This window comes from Aptenodytes patagonicus, chromosome 2 (genome assembly GCF_965638725.1).
Source record: "Aptenodytes patagonicus chromosome 2, bAptPat1.pri.cur, whole genome shotgun sequence".
NCBI classification, from domain to species: Eukaryota; Metazoa; Chordata; class Aves; order Sphenisciformes; family Spheniscidae; genus Aptenodytes; species Aptenodytes patagonicus.
In genome coordinates, this window is record NC_134950.1 from 154,055,792 (window position 1) to 154,077,337 (window position 21,546).

At 36.9% G+C, this 21,546-nt stretch overlaps 1 protein-coding gene across 2 annotated transcripts in view; it reads right to left on the reverse strand.

Moving 5' to 3' along the window:
* Positions 1-21,546, reverse strand: part of ODAD2 (outer dynein arm docking complex subunit 2) — a 92,957-nt gene that overhangs the window by 52,442 nt on the left and 18,969 nt on the right. For both annotated transcript variants that reach the window (XM_076332359.1, XM_076332358.1), the window contains exons 10-14: positions 5,745-5,891; positions 5,246-5,455; positions 4,847-5,083; positions 3,717-3,827; positions 3,016-3,170 (exon numbers count right to left, since the gene is read on the reverse strand). In XM_076332359.1, the coding sequence (XP_076188474.1) occupies positions 3,016-3,170; positions 3,717-3,827; positions 4,847-5,083; positions 5,246-5,455; positions 5,745-5,891 (860 nt within the window). The remainder of the gene's footprint in view (positions 1-3,015; positions 3,171-3,716; positions 3,828-4,846; positions 5,084-5,245; positions 5,456-5,744; positions 5,892-21,546) is intronic.

Genomic DNA, 21,546 nt, shown 5'->3' on the forward strand with positions numbered 1-21,546 from the left:
CCTCTAGAGGGTTTGCCCTGACCAGTTCTATACTTAGTTCAGGCCTAATAAGTGCGTTTTCCTAAGGTCAGACCTATAGTTCTAGTACATTTCTATTGTATTATGTTAGATTCCATTTTGAAATTAAGTAATAAATTGACAGAAGTTTGAGTTGACTGCTATATTAAAACTTCCTTCACTCTTCATAGCACTTTTGGTACTGAAAATCAAAAATATGTTTTTAAAAATCCTGGAGGTCCCATCCTACGAACAGATGCATGCTAAACCTCAGAAGTTCATCTTTCAGAACAGGACTTTACTCCTCAGTACTGGGGTTGTCTTCTAAGTTCATTTTGTTCAGAACTTAGAAGATTCTTCACACTTAACAAATACTGTATCTTCCTTTCATACATTTTCTATGATACACCTTGACAACTCCACTTGGTATACCAAGCCAGATCTAACCTGTATATTATTGAATACTTATACTTTGATTTATAACTTTGTGTAAATACATATAGTTTCTTCCCTAAAGAGATACTTTCTCTGAGAGTAGAGAGTTCTCATTTGTGCTTCCCCCATGGCCCCTAGCTTCTGGAAATGTCTACTTGAACTACAAATACTCTGTATTTTCCAGGAATCAGTTATACATGTGGCTTTTCTTTCATACAAAAAAATTACTATTTTTGAGATTTTGATGGCAGAACTAGAACTGTTTCAATAAAAGTTAATCTTTCCAAGCTGGTTTATCAGTATAACAATTAAAGCAACTGAGAAATGAGAAACTTTCATTTTTCATGATTCAACCCTTTCCTTAAGGGAGGAATCTTCCTCTCTTTGTTCACTATAATTTAGAAGTTTCCCTATAAATTTTTTTCAAGAGAAAACATCAACAGCATGAAAAAAAGAGCAACAAAGCAAGCAACCAATTAAAAAAAAACCAACCTTATTTTCTCTGGCTACTTTATCTGTGTTGCATATCAACTGCTTCACAGATGGAACTATATGAGCTGGCTCTGCGATGGGCAGGCTACACTCTGACAGAGCTGTTGGCTCAGGCCATCTTGTGTCCAGAAGCAGTACGGCTGCTTGCACGCAAACTGGAATCTGAGCTAGTCAGGCCCAGGCACCTGCATCAGCTCATTGTTGAGTCAGCACATCATCTCAGCAACATACTGCAGGTATAGGAAATACTGTGGAGTAGTTCTAAGATAATTAAGTGGCCCTGCAGGAACCAGGAGGGTTTGTTAGTTCTAGCTTCGTGCCAGACTCAAGCTAATCCCTCCAGATCTACTTATGTGTTTTCATATTATCCTCCCTCCTCATTCTGTAGTGCCCTCCGATCCTGAGTTTGGATGGGGTTTACTGCTTCAGACTCAGCACTACATAATACATGAATTCAGCTCAAGTCTGGAGCTGCGCCTGGCTAGTAACCTTCATGGAGCATCAAGCACTTGCCAAAGATATGTGAGTAGCCCAGCAGAAATCTCTTTGCATTTGGACAGAATTATTGGCTACAGCTATACTAATAAATAAAACAGGCCATGGCTCATTCTCTAGCCCTGAGGACAAGAAGCACAACATAGCATCCATATGGCTAAAATCTCTTATCCTCACAATTCAGGGTGGCCTCACCCATTCTGCCTAATGGAAACAATCTGTTGCCTGCACTGTTCCCAAGGAGCGTCTGGGCATTGTTTGGGAGAGCACTTGCTGGCACAGGCCAAACTGTGTGTAAGGGACTGTGCTAGCAGTTAAACAGTATGGATAATCATAACATGGTGCCTGAACCCTGAAAGGTTTGGCCCTGTTTGGTTTACTGGTATAGAGAGAGCCATTCGGTCCATCTCATCACTGATTGATCCAGAACCAGGCTGCCTCTGTGTAGATACCCAAAGCCCACAGAAAAGAAGGGTATACCCTTCTGAAAAGCCAGGTTACTGTGCAATCAAGAATGCAAAAAGCAGTAGGACAGCAGTAGAGTATGTAAAGACCATGGCTCTGTATACCAACAGTTTGGGAGCTCATTTAGGACAGTAAAAAGCCAGACTGTAAACCCTTACTACTGGAATTCTTTCTGATTTTTATCCAGCAGTTATCTATCATATCTGCTTGTCCAGCAAAGTACATTAAAATTTGGGCTGCAGGAAGAGGTTACCTTTTACTGATACTCCTTCCAGCCTATGAATCTTACATTCCTCGGTACGGAGCAGCGTAACTTCAGCAGGAAGCCTAGCACATACTCCAGTGGAGCAAGCTTTTTTTTGAGGTAAGGTGCATGAATCTGATAAATGAATTCTAGATGAGGGGGTCGAGTATTCTCAATCATTAAGCTGTTCCATGAAAGGTGGAGGGTGATAACTCCTGCTGATACATTCTCAGATAACCACTCAGAACTCTGATACTGAGAGGTTGTAGGTACCTATGGTAGGACTCTCATCAGTTAATTCCACTCATTTAGAAGCTGGGTGATCAGACTCAGCTTTTCTGAGCCCCTTCTGTAGTCAAGGAGAGAGGCATCTAGGCTAATTATCCCAGATTCCAGTATATTTCTAAAGTAGGTGGACCTAATGTGTATTAGATATCTACCTTAGAATGAGATAATTTGCTCTCTGTCTCTCTTGACGTAAAACGTTAAAGCTAAGTGTGCTAACTACTCTCTCTACCATGCAGCAGTGGTTCCTGTTTGTAAGCTATAGAGAAGAGTGGGGACATCAGATACGCCTGCGTGTCAAACGTTTAGTATGTGCTAGTACACCTCCTGACTCAGTGTCCTATATCTTAACCTTTAGAGGCCTTTAGAGGCACTAATTGTCCCCATTGACTTTTAAGATTCTAGGAACTTAACATTGTTTCCACTGTACCCTGCTGAGGTCAGGTGGCAATTTTTTAAGTACTATAAGACCTAAGTTGAAAGCCCAACCGATTACAAAGTATGGTTTTGAAGAATCATGACATAACAATTTTGAAAACAATAGAGGCCCATAAAATCAAAACATGATAATGTAATAAATGTTTGTAAAATTAAATTGTTACTTTGACACATTTTCTCCACTCATTGCACATTTCCAGATTGCTCCTGTCACAGCTGCTAAAAGTTGTTTGTTTTCAGAGTTACCAAGCAGAACAGATAGCGGTTGTAGACCTCCATGCTGTCTAACCAGGTCACGTGTTTCTTTATCTTCTGCACACTATACAAAAAAATGAAATATATATATTATGTAAAACGTGTAAAATGATGTCTTCAAAAGCTAGGTGTATTATGTTGTAACTAGAAAAAACTAACACGGAAGAAAACATAAATGTTTTATTAAAGTATCTGACTATGCTAACAACTCACTAAGAGAGTTTGACAGTAAACCTCTACTGTATATGCAGCACTGCTTATACTGTCACATTGTGCACCTTGTGGGCAAACAAACATAAAAAAACAAAGCAGCTCTTTGCACAGTATGCCCTGCCTCTCTCCATTGGTTACCTATGCAATTTAGGGCTTGCACACAAGAAGAGCAAGTAGGAACTAAATTACAACATTAAATATGCAGCTAAAATATTTTCATAAGAATTAAGCCAAAGACCATCAACATTCTTATAATTTCTTACACATTAGAGAAATAGTAAAACTAAGAAATATTAAAACTGACAACCACATGAAAACAAAGGGCTAATCCTGTCTCTGAGCTACTGATTATAATAATCATAGAATCATAGAATAGTTTGGGTTGGAATACAATTACCTTAAATATGGCACTTGCACAATGCATCTGAAGCTCCTCATGTTCACTACTCAGATTTTTCACAAGGTTCTCAATCATTCCTTCTGTCCTTATTGCAAGTCTGTAACTTGGCTAAAAAGATAAACTGCATCTTTTAAATCCTGTATATTAACAGTTAATAACACTAGACATAATAGAAAAACATGTTCTTAGAATTAAAATTTTTTAGCGATCTTTTCTTCCAAATTTTAACCCACAGGCATGTAACAGGGGACCATTATTTAAGAGAGGGGACACATCTGTGTAAGAGATGCATTTAGTGTTATTTCCAAATTTGGCCAGATAAGAAACCCTCAAAAACTTCACATTCTCAATATAGAATTACTGAAGCTAATATCTGCCAGGTTGCTGTCTTGTGGAGCATGCATAAACCTGTGTAGTTCAAGAAGCTAATTTTGAAAATACAAAGTGTTTTATAATGTAAAATCTTTTGAAAAATGTCTTCCATGTCTCAAATTCACCAAGAGAACTTATGTATATTTTTGACCTAATGCACCTTAATTTCAAATATGATTCCACAAATGGAGAAATAACCACTCATCTTATATGGTAATGGTAAAAAATACTTATTTTCAAATTTAAAAACGGAATATACTCAAAGTTGTGAAACCTGCCAACGAAACCTGTAGAAAAATCACATATATTCCTTCCTTCTTTTTGCAATCAGACACCATCTTACCCAATTCATAAGGACTTTGTAAACCACGCTGCCCTGCACTGCATTGGATCTTCCTGGCCGCATGTGCAGGTTAGCTTTGTAGAATTTAGATGTACTGATTAACCAGAATATAGCATCTTAAGTTGCCAAATTTGTCAAGTATGATGAAAAAAATGAGAAAAAAATGAAACTGATTAAGGATTTCAATTCTATATATCTTCTTTCACAAACCACTCCTAGCCTTTTAAATAAAAAATGTGGTCTTTACTTCATCACAAGCTGTGACTTTCTCAAAACCAGTTTGTCCACACAAAGCATCTACTTGCTGATGGGATAACTGCCCTGGTTGAAGTGACAGTCAAACGTAATGCTTCCTTTTAGTAGCTAATTGTTTTAATGATTAGAAATAACTTAGCTATATGTGTTTACTTACCTCTGAGGCACATTCTTGTAGTGTCCCCACTACTGGGGTTAAGATGTTTGCATGTGAACATTTGAGCCATCTAGCTAATAATGGAATGCCACCAGCTTTACGGATTGCTTCTTTATTTTTGATGCTTTTGCTGCAGCTCCAGAGTGCCAAAGCCCCACAGCGTGCTATTTCAGTATCTTTTGCTTGATATGGTGTTAGACTGGTTGATCCCACTGAAATACATTCCAACAGCCCAACCTAAAAAATCCATTTTTTTTAATTACCTACAGGGAAGTTTGATATTATATCGCTTTTTAATGATGGCAAACACTACCACAAGAATCATGTATACAACATCTGACACATTTTTTGGACAAAAATATGCATATGACAAGGGTACAAATTTTAATGTCTGCTTACCAATCTCTTGATTCCTCCATGCTGCCTTACTGTCCTTCGCGCTCGTTTAAATCGAGCAACATTAGCAATTGTTTCAGCTGCCAAACATTTTAGATCTTTATCTGGAGAGTCCAGTATTTTCACCATGATCTGTAAGCCCCCAAGATCTGCAATTGCATGTCTGATCAGTGTATTTTGACTAATTTCCTTCAGGATTTTTAATGAACCAATCTAAATAATGGAAGACAACAGAAGTTAAACATTATTTAAGTATACATAAACAGAAAAATTCCTGAAAATGCTGGGTTATCTAAAACATTTTATCTTTTAAATTGAATCAGAAGAAGGAAACTGAAAGTCAAAGAAAGTGATTTTTTTCTAAAAAATCCTTGAAATTGAGAAAATACAGAAATGAGAAAAGAAAGAAATCAATTTTATTTATAGTATATAACTTTGAAAATTGAAAAACTATTCTAATAGAAAAGGCATATTCATTGCTCTATTCGACAAAGCTACTTACCTGACATTTAATTTCTTCTGTGTCTAGTAAATTAATTAACACTTCAAGACATCCAATGTCTCTGATGGCCAGCTGACAAGTTTCTTGAGCCAGATTGAAATCTCTCATTGAACACAATGCAATTACAGTAGCTGTTGGATTACCTCCCTAAAATAAAGCAAATAATTAGCAAATGTGTAATGTGCATTTAATATAAAACTTAATCTCTTCTACTAGTACTAGTAAAACTACTACTAGAGAAGAAATATGTTAGATTATTTTGATTCTATGGTATTAAGTAACGCAGACAGTAAGAAATGGAATTATTGATAAAGTCTGCAAATGGCATATAGATTGAAGTGAGTGAATAGCACAGGTGACAAATTACTAATATGGCTTGCTGTGAATGGACTAGTAAATGAGGCAGTCGAGTATTGTGAGTTTTGTAGGAGTGTTTGCAGATAGCAAAAGAACACACAGTGAAGACACAGACATTTCAGAGAAGCTATATGCATTCTTTGCATTGGTGTTCACTCTGGAAGAAACCAAAGAGATTCCAACTGGAATCTTCCGTTGTGGAGGACATCTCAGAGGATTTTTCTGAAACTGAAGTCACTGTAGAAAGTTTTTATAAAAAAACCCTGACATTGTGAACAACAACAAACTGCCATTATTAGATAGTATTCAACTGAGTTATAAAGGAAACAGGGTAAAATAGTTGATTCAGTAGAAGTGGCATGTATCTTCTTGCTTCAAACTGCCCTGTTACCAATGTCCTGGGAAACAACAAATGTGATGTCAACTTTGAAACGAGTTCAAGTGTTATCCAGGGCCTTTTAGCCAAATATCTGTGCTGGACAAATTAGGAGACTGTAATAAAGAACAGAATTAGCAGACATCTGTCTAAATATGATATTATTGCAACAATATGATATATTTAGAGTCACCATGGATCTGTTAAGAGAAGTCCTACCTTACAAAACTTACCAAGCTCACGGCAATGGTGATCTAGTTGATATGTCTAACTGGACTCCATAAGGATTTTGACAAAGTCCCTCCTTGATACCTTTTAAAGAAACTAAGCCACTATATTATAAGAGGAAAGGTCATTGCATGGATTGAAAAGAGTGACTAAAGGATAGGAAACTGGGAATAAGAGCAAACAGTTGGTTCAATAAAGGGGTGTGATTTAGTGGAGTTCCACGGATCTGTGTTGAAGTTGTGCAATTCAACATACTCATAAACACCCTGAAAAAAGGAAGAACTAGTTATGTGACAAAGTTTGTTGATGATATTATGATTCAGGGTCAGTTGTGACAAACTGCTAAAGAACTTACTAAAACTAAGAGGGCAGTAAAATAGCAAATGAGAAAATGCGAAGTGATGCATAGCAGAAAAAACAATCCTAACTCCATAGATGAAATGATAGGTTTTCAGCTGACCATTAAAAATTAGAAATGATACCTTGGGGTCAGGGTAGATGGCAGTTGGTTAGGGTAGATGGCAATCAAAAAGCAAATGGAATATTAGGAGTTATTTGGAAAAAAATAGTGAACAGAGAATGTCACTATACCACTGTATAAATCCATGGTTCACATTCACCTTAAAAACTTCACGCAGTTCTTCAGCCTCAGTTTCAGGAAGGTTACTATAGCACTGGAAAAGGTTCAGAGAAGAGCAGCAAAGATAATCCAAGGTTTTTTCAGTCTAGAAGAGGGATGCCTGAAGGGATATGATAGAAGTCTACAACGTTAGGGATGGCATTGAGTGGGATAGATAGGGATTGACTGTCCAATGTCTCTTTTAATACAGATATAATCTCTTTTAATAATGAGGTATAAGAGGATTCAGGATAAAAAGAAATAAAGGGAATTGGTTCTTCAAATGAGGCAACAGACTAGTGGAACTAGTTGTGAAAGGATTCCATGAAAGCTAAAAAATTTCATTGAAGGTCAGTAAAAACATAAAAATCTCATTCAATTTTCAGCTCCCTGAGCTAAAAACAGGTGGGGGCTTGGAGAGTATTAGAAAGCTGTGTGTTTGCCCTGTTCTTACTTTGCTCTGGGCATTCATTTATGGTCCTGGGTTTCTTCTGCCTTGGTAGAATATCAACAGAGTTTCACACTACTGTAAGTTATGCAGTCAAGTTTCCCACATTTGTGGAAATCAGAGGTCAGGACATCTGGGGTGCAAAAGATGAGCTTTAACCACAGAAAACTTCCATCCCGATTATTGTGTCTCCCCTCCTGTTGCAGTCAGGTTATTGGGATACACTGTCTTTTGATCTGCCCAATTTAAGGTCATACACTTACAAATAATGAAAAAGGGTATAGCTCAATGGAGGACTTCTATTCTGGAAACCAGAGCATATAAAAAGATTTGAGATGTTGAATATCAATTTGAGATGACAGTATAACATTTGATTAAAAGGATGAATTTTGGGATGTGTAAGTGAAAGTACTGAATAGGAACATAGGTATTATCTCTTTTCAGGCACTTGTGCAACTATTACTGAAATTCTGTGTCTAATTTTCCTTTTTACAGTTCTAGAAGGAAAGTGAAAATATGGAGATGATTCAGAGAAGAGAAATAAAAATGACTGTAAGCCTGGAAAATAGCTGCATTAAGACAGACCATGAGAAGCACTATTCAGTTTATTAAAAAGTAAATTAAGGTATGATTTATTCATAGTGAATAAATAAATCTATGAGGAAGAGGAACGTGATCACAGAGAGCTCTACAGTCTAGCACAGAGGTCTGATGATTTGAAGTTAAAGGTACTAAAATTTAGATGAGGAGTAAAGTGCAAGTTTTCCATTGTGTGGTTAATTATCCTTTGGAAGAAATTACTTAGAGTGATGATAAGTTTTCCAGCAGTGGAAATGTTTCGGTCAAGACTGGATGTTTTTCTAAAAGATAAGCTCTATTTCAGTCACAGCTACTAGACTAAAAGCAAGAAAAAGATCAAAGAATACACCCTGTGGTATGCAGAAAGTTAAACCATAAGGTAACAATGGATTCTTTTGAACGTATAATATAGATATACTATTAATCAAGTTGGGTATGAACCCAGCTGCACAGAAATTAGGAGGGCTGATCTACCATGTAGCTGCAACAGAAGCTGGAGTGCATGAGCAATGCCAACTGGTGCTAATGTGGAAGTTACAACTTAGAGCACCTAGTAAATCAAACTACAGTATCCACCTCCCGCGTGCCTCTGAATTCCAGGGAAGCTTTGGCTCCCATCCAGATCTGAACTGTGCTGCCCAAGTCCACCTCTTTCAAATGACACTTTTGAAACTGTAGAAGACTTTGAGCCAACGCTTTCCAGAGGAAAATATCGTGCTCAACTGTGCACATCATACTGAAATACAGAATATTGAAAAACTGAGTAATGTTTGCTAATATGAAACAAGTAGATCTAACAAAAACATAGCATTTTGCAGCCTCTGTCTTAAATGTAAACAGAAGCAGTAAGACAAATACAGAAAAAAGTCTTTAAATTTAACATGCTCTTTAACAGATACCATAAATGTAGTAGAGAATCACAAGTCAGATAATACATCCAAAAGGAATGTGAGAAAAGTACTTGATAAAGTTTCAGATCAGTAACTTACATCAGACAAAACACTTCTGCTAATCAATGAAGTGTATGTGGATGGAGCTTCATAGCTAATTTTTACTTAAATTTCTTGTAACAATAGATATCCACAGAATTTCCTCACAGAAAATTGTTTAAATATAAAGGTGATCTTTTAACATCTGCAACATATAGTGTCCTAAAGGAAGATTCCTACAATTTTTTCATGTTACCTTTTTTTAATCATCGTTATCTTCTTGACTTCAGAAGAAAATGAAACGTGTCTAGCTTTAAGAACATATTTTGACCTATTTTGTAAAATATGTCGTTAGGAATAAAATACTGTAGCAATTTCTCAAATGTTTTCCTAGAGAAATCAGTTTACCCACACATATCAAAATCTAAATGATTTTTTTAAAAATCCGTAAGATATAATTCCAAAACTACACAGAATATTCTGTAGCTCAAAAGGACCACCAGCTGTCCTTTTATGAAGTTTGTGGTCTTTTCATACAGCTTAGACTTTGAGATTCACTTTGCTTTGCATTATAAAAATTTTGCAACAGGTGTTTAAAGAGAAAACTTGTCTCTATTATTTTACATAATATAAGAAGTATATTGCTAAACTGACAAGTGATGTCTCTTCTTTTGAGGAGTGCTTCACCTACAGTGAAATTACATCTATACATAATGTAGTAATTAATAATTCACTTATCTTACAGTTATAATGGTTGGCATACGACATTTAATATGGACCAGGTTTTTAAAAAATAAACAACTTTTAATTCTCTTATATTAAATAAAAAATAGAACTGTATATAAAATACATATATGCATTTTATTTTTTTGGCTTCAAAAATGCACACACCACTTGAACTGTTTTTAAAGTAAAACCACAAAAAATATTTTTCATATGTGCTGAAGCATCAGTTCTACAAAATAAGAAATACTATTGATGGTTTCAACAATTATTTTTTGTTTCTTGAAGTGATCATTAAATAAGTCTTGCAGTACTTACAGCATAGATTTTAACATGCATGGAAATAGTTACCTCTCTATTAAGTTGACATAAAATCTGCATCATGTTGTTATACCATTTGAAATCTGATATGTTGGATGCAAAATAAACTCTACTGGCAGATCAACAATCAATTTTAAAGCTTGAAATTAAACACAGATTTAGTTTAAAATGTGCCTCTCTTCCTATATGGTGGTATAACATATATATCCACAAATTAAATGAAAATAAAACAGTATCACTGCTACACTATCAGTAAAACATCTTCTGTGCAATGTATGTGTAATGTCTCTATTATGATACTCAGAGCTCACAAATGAAAATTACAGAACTATAAAGAATGTGTAGCAAAGCCTGTCTTTCTTTTGCTTTTATTTTTGAGGTGTTTAACAGACCACTTTTATAATACAATAATGCACAGATTAATCTAGTTAAAACTTTTAATGTATGTATACAAAGGCAGCTGTTTTAGATGATGATAAGACTGTATATACATTTGGTATCTGTGAGTCCAATCTCACCTTCTGTGATGGAAGGAAGAAAAGAAAAAGGTCTCTACGAGACCTTCCCCATAAAATGTCTCCATTAGAGTAGGGCAGGGTGTGGAGCCTGCCTTTGTATTCTTTCCACAACTGAAAAGGGCATTTCAGGAACGGTGAAAGCTACAGAGGTGTCATGTGAAGGTTGCTGAATTATCTTTTCATTCTTAAAAATGTAAATCAAGATTTAATGTAAAAAGGAGTATTAGCCCAGCTAGTTTGACTGCTGTCATTAAGTTTTCATTCGTTTATTTTTGTGTACCACAAAATAACTAGCATTTGACTAACACGTACTTTGCACCTGTCTGGGACATGACTTCAGTCTTGATTTAAAGACGTCAAGAATGGGAATTCTAAAGGCTAATCATCTTTACTGCTAAAATAATGAGCTTGTCTGACTTCACCACTTTTTTCAATACATTTGGGAAATTTGGACACCAGAACAAGACCCACTGCTTCCAAAATCAGTCTTACCAGTGCTGTATAAGAAGTCAACCTTACTTTCCTAAGCCTACTCACTGCTCCTGATTATGAAAAAGAGCATTCATTGTCTTTGCCACAGAAGTACTGAGCAACTGCTCAGTTGCTTGCATGCTAACTTCTAAAGTTTTCAGAGTAACTGTTTCCAGAAGACAGCCCCCCACTGTACAGGCATGTTCTGAATTTTGTGTTCTCATCTACTTAATTTTGCACCTGGGAATCGTGAAGCACATTTGATCTGAATGGAGACACCCTGCCAAGCAATTCAGATCTGCCTTTGAGAGCCTGTCCTGTTATTCCAAATACTTTGCCATTTCTGGTTTTCAAGAGTGACTTCATATTCACATCCAGAACTCTGACAAAACTGTTGAACAGTGCTAGGTTTAGTCACCACTATACTAGAAACATCCTTATTTGATGACGTTTCTCCAAATATGACTATATGCATCGGTTAGTCCATTCTGAACGCACAGCAAGATGCAAGACATAAACTTTTGGCTGCATCCAGTCCCCCTTTTCATTGGCTTGTTTAATGTCCTATCTTTCTCCATTTAAAAATCCTCAGGCCTTCAGGAATTCTTCCTTAGGATCTCATGGAATGCTGGACACTGCTTCTGAAGTATTCAAGTACCTTCTGACACCTTCTGGCAGAAACGCATGCAAATACAGCATGCCTCTCCCCCACTCCACTGCTCAAAGATCTCAAGTTATGGTGGCTCCTCAACAACAGAATATGGTAGAAAATAGTTATCTACTTAGTTGCTGGTGCTAATGTTTGTTAAAATTAGTATTTAAGGTCATCCTAGGGCTTCTTAAGCCACAGGAGAGTTCCAGTGTGGGGAAAAAACCAAAATTAGCTACAGGGACATATTTTAATACTCTTAAGCATTTCACTTTTTTCTCTGTAAGTTTGTTAAATGAATTTTACAGTGAAAAGAACTGGCAAAGATGGCTTTGGTCTTATTTTGCAGCCATTACCTCCTAAAGCAGCTGAAATCATCTTGATTCCAAACATAAGTCAGGGCAGTTTGAAGGCTGGTTGCCCAGGATGTTGCACAAGTACAATAATGTTTTTAAATGGCAGTGTATCAAATAGCAATTAAATAAATCTAGTAGCAGGTCAGAAATTCATCCATTGTTGTTATGTAAATTCAGGAAACCAGAAGGCATGATGTAATGGGAAAGAAGGAAAGAGGAAGTTCAGAAGAGTCATCAGAGCCTTAAAAAAATTACATAAAGAGTACAAAAGCAAAAATGTCATTGAGGGTGAAGAACAGGAAGTGTAGAAAGAGATTAATCAGGCAAAATCATGAGCTCTTCAGTTGGCTGAAACTCAGGAAGCATACAGAGAGTGAGAACACAATCGAGTAACTAAGGATAAAAATAAAAGAATAACACAAGCATATAGGGACATAAACCAAAATACAACTACCAAGGGACACACAAGTTGAAACCATCATTTTTCTTGATACTTCTGTAATAATCAAGAGGAAGAAAACTGTTAGTTGACAGCAAGCTTTCAACAAATGCAGCCAAGAAGGCTAAAAGCATTAATGGGTCTTTTTTATGCATTGGTCTTTACTATGCTGTCATGCCCCACCTACGAGAAGGGGAGAGTGACTAAGGTCCGCAAATCCCCTCGGTGTGGATTAAGGTGACATAACACATGATGTCCATACATGAATATCAACCTTAATGGAATGAACACTCCGTAAGTGTCAACCCTCTACGTATTAATATGTCACGTAAGCTAAGCGGCTTTATGAGAAGTTGAGGTAGGCCTTGCGTTACTTAGCAGTTTTAAGGGCAAAGAAAGAGAAAGTGAGGGGGGGAGAGAGAGAGCTAGAGAGGGAAAGTGATAGAGAGATCACCAGTCCTGGATCCAGCGTCGGACCTGCCAATGAGGTGTGTCGGTGTAGAGAGCGCCCCAGGAAGTTTGTATGCGCCCCTATTTATTGGCCCCAGTCCAAGACTTCTGGAACCTTCTCTCGCCCCAGTTCCAGGAGTGGTTGAGACACCAGTCAGTCAAGGGAAGTGACACTAGGCCCCTCCCCATGGCTGACTTCTGGAGCCTTCTCTCAGGGCATTGTCCGACCTCCCAGCACAGTCACTTGGGCCTCGTCCCTTACGCTATGCTCTAGCAATGTATACTAATGTCAAAGATGATGTAGTAAACACTCTGCTTATGCTAAAGACATAGATAACTTAGATGTCTTCATGCTAGCTGAGCTTCACGGAATCCACTCTATGGTACTGAGAGAATTGGCTGATGCCAAAGACATTAGTTTGCAGAACTGCAGAAAAAAATCTGGGGTTAACAATGGAACATAAGATAGATATTAGCTATCAATATCACAATGTTGTCAGAAAATAAAGCGAACTTTACAGAGAGGCTTATAACCAGATTTGTAACCTGTAAGATATGAGAAATTATCCTTCTTCAGTTTGGCACTGACAAAACCACAGTTTATGTACTACATCCATTCTAGGTATCATACTTCAAAAAAGATACTGACCAACTTGATGAAGACCAGAGGAGGACAGCAAAATATCTCAAAAGTACGATCTACACAGAAAAACTGAAGGAACTGGCGCTGTTTATTCTAGAGATGAAGAGAATAAGAAGGTGGTTTAAAGAACAGCTATAAAGACAAGCATCTGTTCTCCAGGTCCATTGTGGGTAAGACAAGAAATAATAGGGTTAAATGACATCAGGGCTGATTTATGCTAGGTAACAGAAAAACTTTTTTAATGGCAAGAATATTTGAATTTTGGAATATATTGCTTACAGTAGTCATGAAATCTCCATCACGGGAAAGAAAACTTGAAGAAATATTTGTCCAGGAGACACACAAAGAGTCGATGCTGTTTTGGAGGCAAGCAGATGGGAGTAAATGACCTCCTGAATTCTGCTCTAGCCCTGTCTTCTATTATTTATTTTTTGTGAACTTTTATGACCATGAAATTTTGTAAATACTAAATGTTTTTTATTAGATATTTCCTTCTCTTCTTTAAAAAAAGATGATTGATCCATAATAGATAATAAGATCATAGATACAGATAACATAATAAAATATACAGGCTCAAGATTTCAATATCACATGTCCCATCCTAATTAAAACCCTTCCTAGTGAATATAAAGCTTTACATTTTGAAACTATGATCTCAGTTCCATAGGCTAGGAAAGAAAGATACAAAATTTCCTCTAGAGTCATCTCTGGAAAGGGTAAACACCATTAAAGTTTTTGCAGATGATCTGCCAGCAGGCGGAAACATTAGCTTTTCAGATAGCTGAGACTGTACAGGAGCTGTACAGGAGACCTATGGAATATCTGACCTGGCACAGTCCACCTTATAGCATGCATTACCCTATTCCTTTTGCTTGAACCCTCTGACTTCATATGTGGCATAATTATGCCACTTTGATCTTCCTAGAGCACAGACCTGTATCAGAGTTTAGAATTGTCACAATTGACACTAGAGAAAGGATGGTTTTATGAGAAAGGCCCCATACCTGGACTCAGGATACCAGTGCTCCTTGAGTCCTTTGACAAAATTCCTGCCTGCTACTGGCCAGATGCCTCTTCCCAGTATCTTTGTTCCCCACTTTCAACTGAAACCGAACGGCATTATTGGAGTACAAGTAATAAAAGTACTTACAAGACTATAAAGAAGATGATTCCAAATGTGTTGCCCAATTTGTAGCAAAATGCATATACATGCATGGAAAAACATAAACATTACAATAAAGTTATAGTGCATTTCAGTTTCCTGAGAGAAAGCAAGATTAAATAAATGAAAATTACACAGCTTTTGGCTCACAAACATCTCTATAAATATGGTACCTATTTGGAGGTTTTTTATTAATTTATTTAATTTGTATTTGGATTTAGAGTGAATATGACTGAATGCAACCAGAAAATGAAATATTGTTTTACTTTGCATGGCAATGTCAAGGATTTATTTTTTTTCCTGTTTAGACCTATGGCTGAAATTTATTTTGCCATAGTAAAAGTTCATTTTATTTACTGTATTAAGTAAGTCCTTGATAGTTACCTTAAGTGCATGTCTGTGATAGTATGCATATGACTGAATAACAGGAAAGAAAATTGCTGTTTGTAGGCAGTTTTGTCATTCTTATGCATAATAATACCCCACTTTTGATTATGAGTATATATAATCTGAATGACAATTACAATATACTTGAAAAAATTAAGACCAAACATGCCAAGTCAATATATTTTTAGAAAATACTGAACAAAAAAAATAGTTTTATGTGATATCCAAAAGAACGTAGGTCAAATTATAGAAAGCTTCATTGTTATATCAGAAATTATTTAATTAAAATTCATTAATGGAATGAAAAAACTCCTGGAACAAAAGCATTGTTTAAGTGGAATCCCAGCCCAAAATATTATTAAAATATTGCCATTTTTATAAAATAAGAAAGCCAAAATAAGTAGTAAAGTATAAAACAGAATTCTTCATTTACACCTTTGTGACTTTTTGATTTTCTGTTGAACTTGACTCTCTCAAATCACAGACTATTTTGTAATTTTCTGCTGGAAAATACATCAAAATTTAAATAAATCTTGATAAAGCTTAATGAAAGACTGAGTATTGCAGTATAATATGTATAATATGCTTCAGCAAGGCAATTTTTCTATGCTAGTGAACCTCTAAACACTCAGTTTTGTTTTGGTTTAAGTACTAGTTCCAATTTTTCATTTTAGTTTATAAAACATACAAGCTGCAACTTAAGAGATGAGTTATAGACAAGTATAACTGAGTTATGGAATAATTCCCTGCCCCATTTCCTGAATCTTCTGGCATTCTTTGGCTACAGCCTGGCAGTATGTAAACCATACAGATTAATATAACTAAAGCTAGTGGAAAATCACAGGCATCACAAAATCACAAAATCCAAAACGTTCACATTGGACTAAAACCATGCACAGAAGTTGTATGGTTTTAGTTGCAGATTAATACCTTGAGCCTGACCCTTCACAGTGGCAGAAATGATAGATATGTTATGAGCCAGGCACAGTGAGTTTAAATTGCCACCATATTTTATGAAATTGAAAAGAAATGAGTTTCCAAACAAAAGACTAAGTCTATTATTTTCTGAGTGAACCAGAAGGTTTTGTTAGGCAACTGTTGATTCCCTCTTGAAAACTCTCCCAAGAGATGCATCCATTCTGTTAGCTTTCCTTTTCTGATTCATAGTAATTGGATTCTACAATAGAGGAGGTAAGAGTCAATGTAGTTCATGCGCAAACATATGAACTTTTACTTCATTGGACTAGGAATAGTAGAATGTTTTTCCCCGTAACTTCTCAAACCTCAAACTTGGAGAGAAGTGAAATGCTGACCCAAAAAACACAGAAAACCTGGCCAAGGTAATATATAATACCTTAACAGTGCAAGTTTATTTTCTTCTCATTTGTGAAATTTTCAGTTTAGGAGCGTATTTGTTCCCCAGTTGTATCCGGACAATTTTGTAAAGACAATGGACCACACACTTTTCAATCCTGGATAAATTTGGGGAGAAAAATAAAAAGATTGTAATGTGGACAAACAACCCATAATCCCATTGTGATTTCTAGATCAGATCACTGCAACAGATGTTAATTTGGAATTTAATCTAATTCATCCATCAGAAACTACTGTTACTGCAAAATGTCACCATTCAAGAGAACATGTGAGCAATGAGGTCATTCTGAATTTTAGCTCTGGCTTAGGTTTTAAGTTACCACAGGCCACCTGTAGTACCTTTGGTAGGTGTACCGGAGTTCAGACTTCAGTTCATTTGGCAAAGTGGCTTGAGATAACCATATTTACAGAGTAAGTCTTAGATTGTCTCCAACTCACACCATAGTCTCCCAATGACACTCCAGCATGAATGAACTCAGCTTCAGCAACCATCCTAGACTTCCTCTGCCCACCACGATAGGCTCTTTTAGCATATACAAATTGCTTTATTTAATGCACAAACCATGATCTTCCACCATGCTTTGCAAGAGAAGCCAGTCTCCTTGGTACTGTCTTATCTCTCCAGCAGTAAACTGCCTTCAGCTGCCACTATCACCAACACAGATGGAGTCCCTGAACAGGTGATTTACCTCAGCATCCTTGATGATAGGACCATGTTTTAGAAAGTGACAGGCCACACATTTCTTCAGCCCCAATTGAAGGAAGATTGCTCACTTGTTTGTTTGGATCATGACATACTGAATCTCAGTCACTGTACTGCCCTCTCCTCGCTTTCAAAGAGGTTGTTCTGGAGAACAGAGACTTAGACACTGGGTAAGTCACACACAATAGGAGAGTTGTTCCATTCAATGCTTTCTGGTAGTGAAATGCAAAGCTTTCTGCATGCCTACATCTGTGGCCAAAAGGTCAGACAACTCCCTCTAGAAATGGTCACGCTAACTTCTACCATCAAGGAATAAATCGTTTTGGGGTGGGAACTCCATTGTGACAGTAACTGTAATAGTAGCGTGCAATGTCATCATATGTATACTCAGCCTGCCTGATGAGCATCAGAAACATGGCCAATACCACTCACAGCTTGACAAAACATCTTCAATTGTGAGGTTAAAGAAGATATTCATATTCCATCTTGCAGCCTGCTCTAAAGGGATAGTAACTATGTGTATGAAAAGACTAGCCTCTTTGTAATAACCCCGAGCCTGGAGGATCATCATGGACACTAAGACAGGATACAATGAGTGTGTGCACCACACCCAAGTCTTTAGCATTTGTGTCTTCTTCAGGCATAGAGGACATCAGTGCTGGTAGGATACCTGTATTGTTGGTAAGCCTGAACACCCTATACTCTCATGAGTCTATAGTTCCTATACAAACAATACAATGCCTTCAGCTCTTGCAGGCTGACTAGAGAGTTATGTTCAGACATTTCATCCTGAGATGATTGATTTTATACAAGTATCTGGATACTCTGTGTCCTGAACAAGGCTGGCTGCAGTCTTGAAAACCTCTGCAAGGCCAGCAAAGAGCCCTTTTATCAAGTTTAAGGGAATCAGGCCATGGCATTCAGGACTAACTTTATTCAATCTAAAACTGCTGCAGTCCTATACTGTTCTGTTGCAAGTGGGCTATCTCCTTAAATTTAAATATTTGAGCCCAGTCACCTGCAAACATTTTTTTATATAGGCTTCCACCTGACGTTAGTCTTTATCCGCTTTCTTTCCTCTCTTTCTGCCTTCAGTCTCTGGCTGAAGTCATATGTGATGCTACATGAATCACAAGCCATTGAGACAAACTTACCCTACAGTAATCCTTCAATGGCCTTCAAAATGTCCCTTTGACATGAGCAGTGAACATTTAGGGCTCATGGTGTCCTTGAGCTATGCTTCTCTCCTAATTCTCTCCCATCCCATAAAGATGCCCCTTATGCTGCCTATGCAATCTTCCTCCTAAAAGATACCAACTAGCTAAAAGATACCAACTGAACAAAAAATGTTCTTTTAGGAAAACTACTAAATACGGCTAAATTTCTTTTGCAAGAAAAACAAGCAAACAAGCTCTCAGATGTGTTATGTGCCAGTACAGATAGGTGAGAACAGCTAGTTGGGCTAATATAGACCAAAGTTACTCAGAAGGCCAAGATATAAACTTAAAAGTGATTCTTGGGTAAAGAGAACAAAATGCTGTTTCTCATAGAACAGTGAGTAACTTTGATTCATATGATTCCTCAAAGAAAGGACATATGTACGTTTTAGCGACCAGAAGGCAGATAAGGTCCTTTGCATCTGTGTAGAAATTATTGGATTTTTTACTTTGCTTTTCTGATTGCTCAGACAGTATCAGTCTCAGTCAGATGTCCCAAAATCTCCACGTTGCTGTTTCTTTGGACAGCTAATTCTTACAAATTCCTTCCAGATGTTTATTTACTCATGCTTTTCTCCAGAATCCAGATAGCCTCTCTCTTTGTTCACCAACATAGTGTCAGAAGAACCGTCCCAAAAATGTGAGGATACTTTCCAGCCCACTCCCTGAAGAGCTCCAAAGACAGTGCAGCGTATGGTGATAAGAAGGTGAAGAGCTGTGCAAAGCCAGTAGGTCCGATCTACTGAAACCCTTCTGAAGAACGAGAAGCAAGACAAACCTATAGGATGCTGATCACACGCCTATTGTCTACGTAAACAAAACTCAAGCACAGTCACCAAGCTGGCTAGGCCAAAGTTAGCACACAGGTATCTAGCAGATGCCCATCAATTAATTCTCCCATTAACTGAGGACTGCCAATTAGTTTCTAAGGCTGTTACCAAAAAGGCTGATCTTTACAAAGTACTCCAAGGAAAAAAGGCCAGAAAGCATGCAAACCCCTATTTCCAAATACATAAAGAATCTGGAATAAGAGTAGGCCTTCAAAAGACTACTTCACATTACACTCACTGATGATTTCAAATGCACAAGACTGTGGGGATGGCAATCATCTGTCTAAATTCACTCATCTACAGCCATCCTACATTCCTGATAATTAAGATCGAGTCATCTATAGCCATCCTACGTTCCTGTTAATTGAGATCAAGTCAACAATGAAGTTGAAAACGTGATCCATCTCACTCTGAATTAGATGCTTAAAATATCAGATGAATCACATCCTAAAAGTGCCTGTTTTTTCCACTGATCATAAAGGTAGCCTTGAATGCCCAGCTTAGCTGCAAACACCTACTCTGTTTACATTTAGAGCTAGGTGAGATGAATCCCAATCTAGGTATTGCCTTTTATGTCTGTCTTGGCACTACAACAAGGATACAGCCCCCTCTCTGCCTTTGGCCACTTCATCGGAGGAAAAGAAAGCATATGTATTTTTAAAAAGAACATGCAGAAATTAGCAGGAAATGAGGATTGAATGAGAAAGAGAAAAGAGTGTAGGATTAAATTTTAAAAAACTCCGTACACAAACAGCACTACTGTTTTTTAATTTAACATTGATATTTGTAAATCCTGACTGCAGACTTGGAGATGTGACATATGCTGCCCATAATACAGATATACTACTGACCTTGTGTGACAGTGTCAGACCTGCTTAAGCAATTTTGATTTTGCCTAGCACTTGGCTCACAAAGAGAATAAAAGCCTTAATGTTATTACAGCTATTTTATTTTTATGGATCCAACTCATGTGGGAAACCAGTGGAAGTGAATCTGTGGAGAAAATTTAATGAGGTTGAACCAGGAAGGACCTGTTCTACACTACTGGAGAGCTAGCATGCTGCTGAAGTTTCATAAGCACTGAGAGACAGAAAAGACAGTGTGATTTGAACCAGCCAAAAAAGATTTTGCAAGAAAAACAAAATGATACCAATAGTTTATGAAAAACTAAGAGAAAAATGTTCTCTGGAGAAAGAAAACAAACTTAAAAACGGAGCTTAGTGAGAGCAGAGGAAAAACAAATATAGGTGAAGGTATGGCTGAAGCACAGGCATGCTTCGGAAATAACTGTGTGTATAGTAAGCTGTGATTAAACGGAGCCTAGATCCAATGTGGAACACTCAAAACCAGTGAAGAATGCTGTTCTCACTTCTTAAAACTCTTGGTAGCTTTCAGACACAATCATGTTCTAATTCTTTAGAAAAGCCAGCAATTTGATTATCTACTTCATGATTATAAAGCTGTAAGTCGGATTGAGACAGCTCTGGCAATTTACAATTATTTTAGAGGTACAGTAGCTATGGTGTCAAAACCATAGCTCATTAATTTAATTACCTGCTTTTACAATAGAATACAACCCTGCAGAAAGAGGAGAATCAAACATCAGTTATTTTACATTCTTTTCCTCAGCCCTTAATTTTTGACATACCATCTCTTCTTTCTCTTTTTTTGTTGAATATTACTTTTTTTTTTTCTTTATTTCTATCTTGTCTTTCATCTAATCAGCTATGAAACTCTTAGGAATGGGTGAACCTCAGAACATTAATTAAACCTCCACTACACAGAAATTCCTCAGAGTTCGTGTTAATGGTCAAAAATCAACTGGCTATTATGAACTTTATATGTCTCTTGTGATGAGGAATGATTGTTTGTACAGTATTTTGAGGAGAGAGCTATGCAAGGGCTTCAGAGTTGCCAATTATAATAATAATTTGAGAGTCCACCATTTGCCAATATTTCCTACCCAGTAAATTTATCATAAAAAGGTTTCTTTTTCATGATCAGCACTGGCTGGACTGTTAAA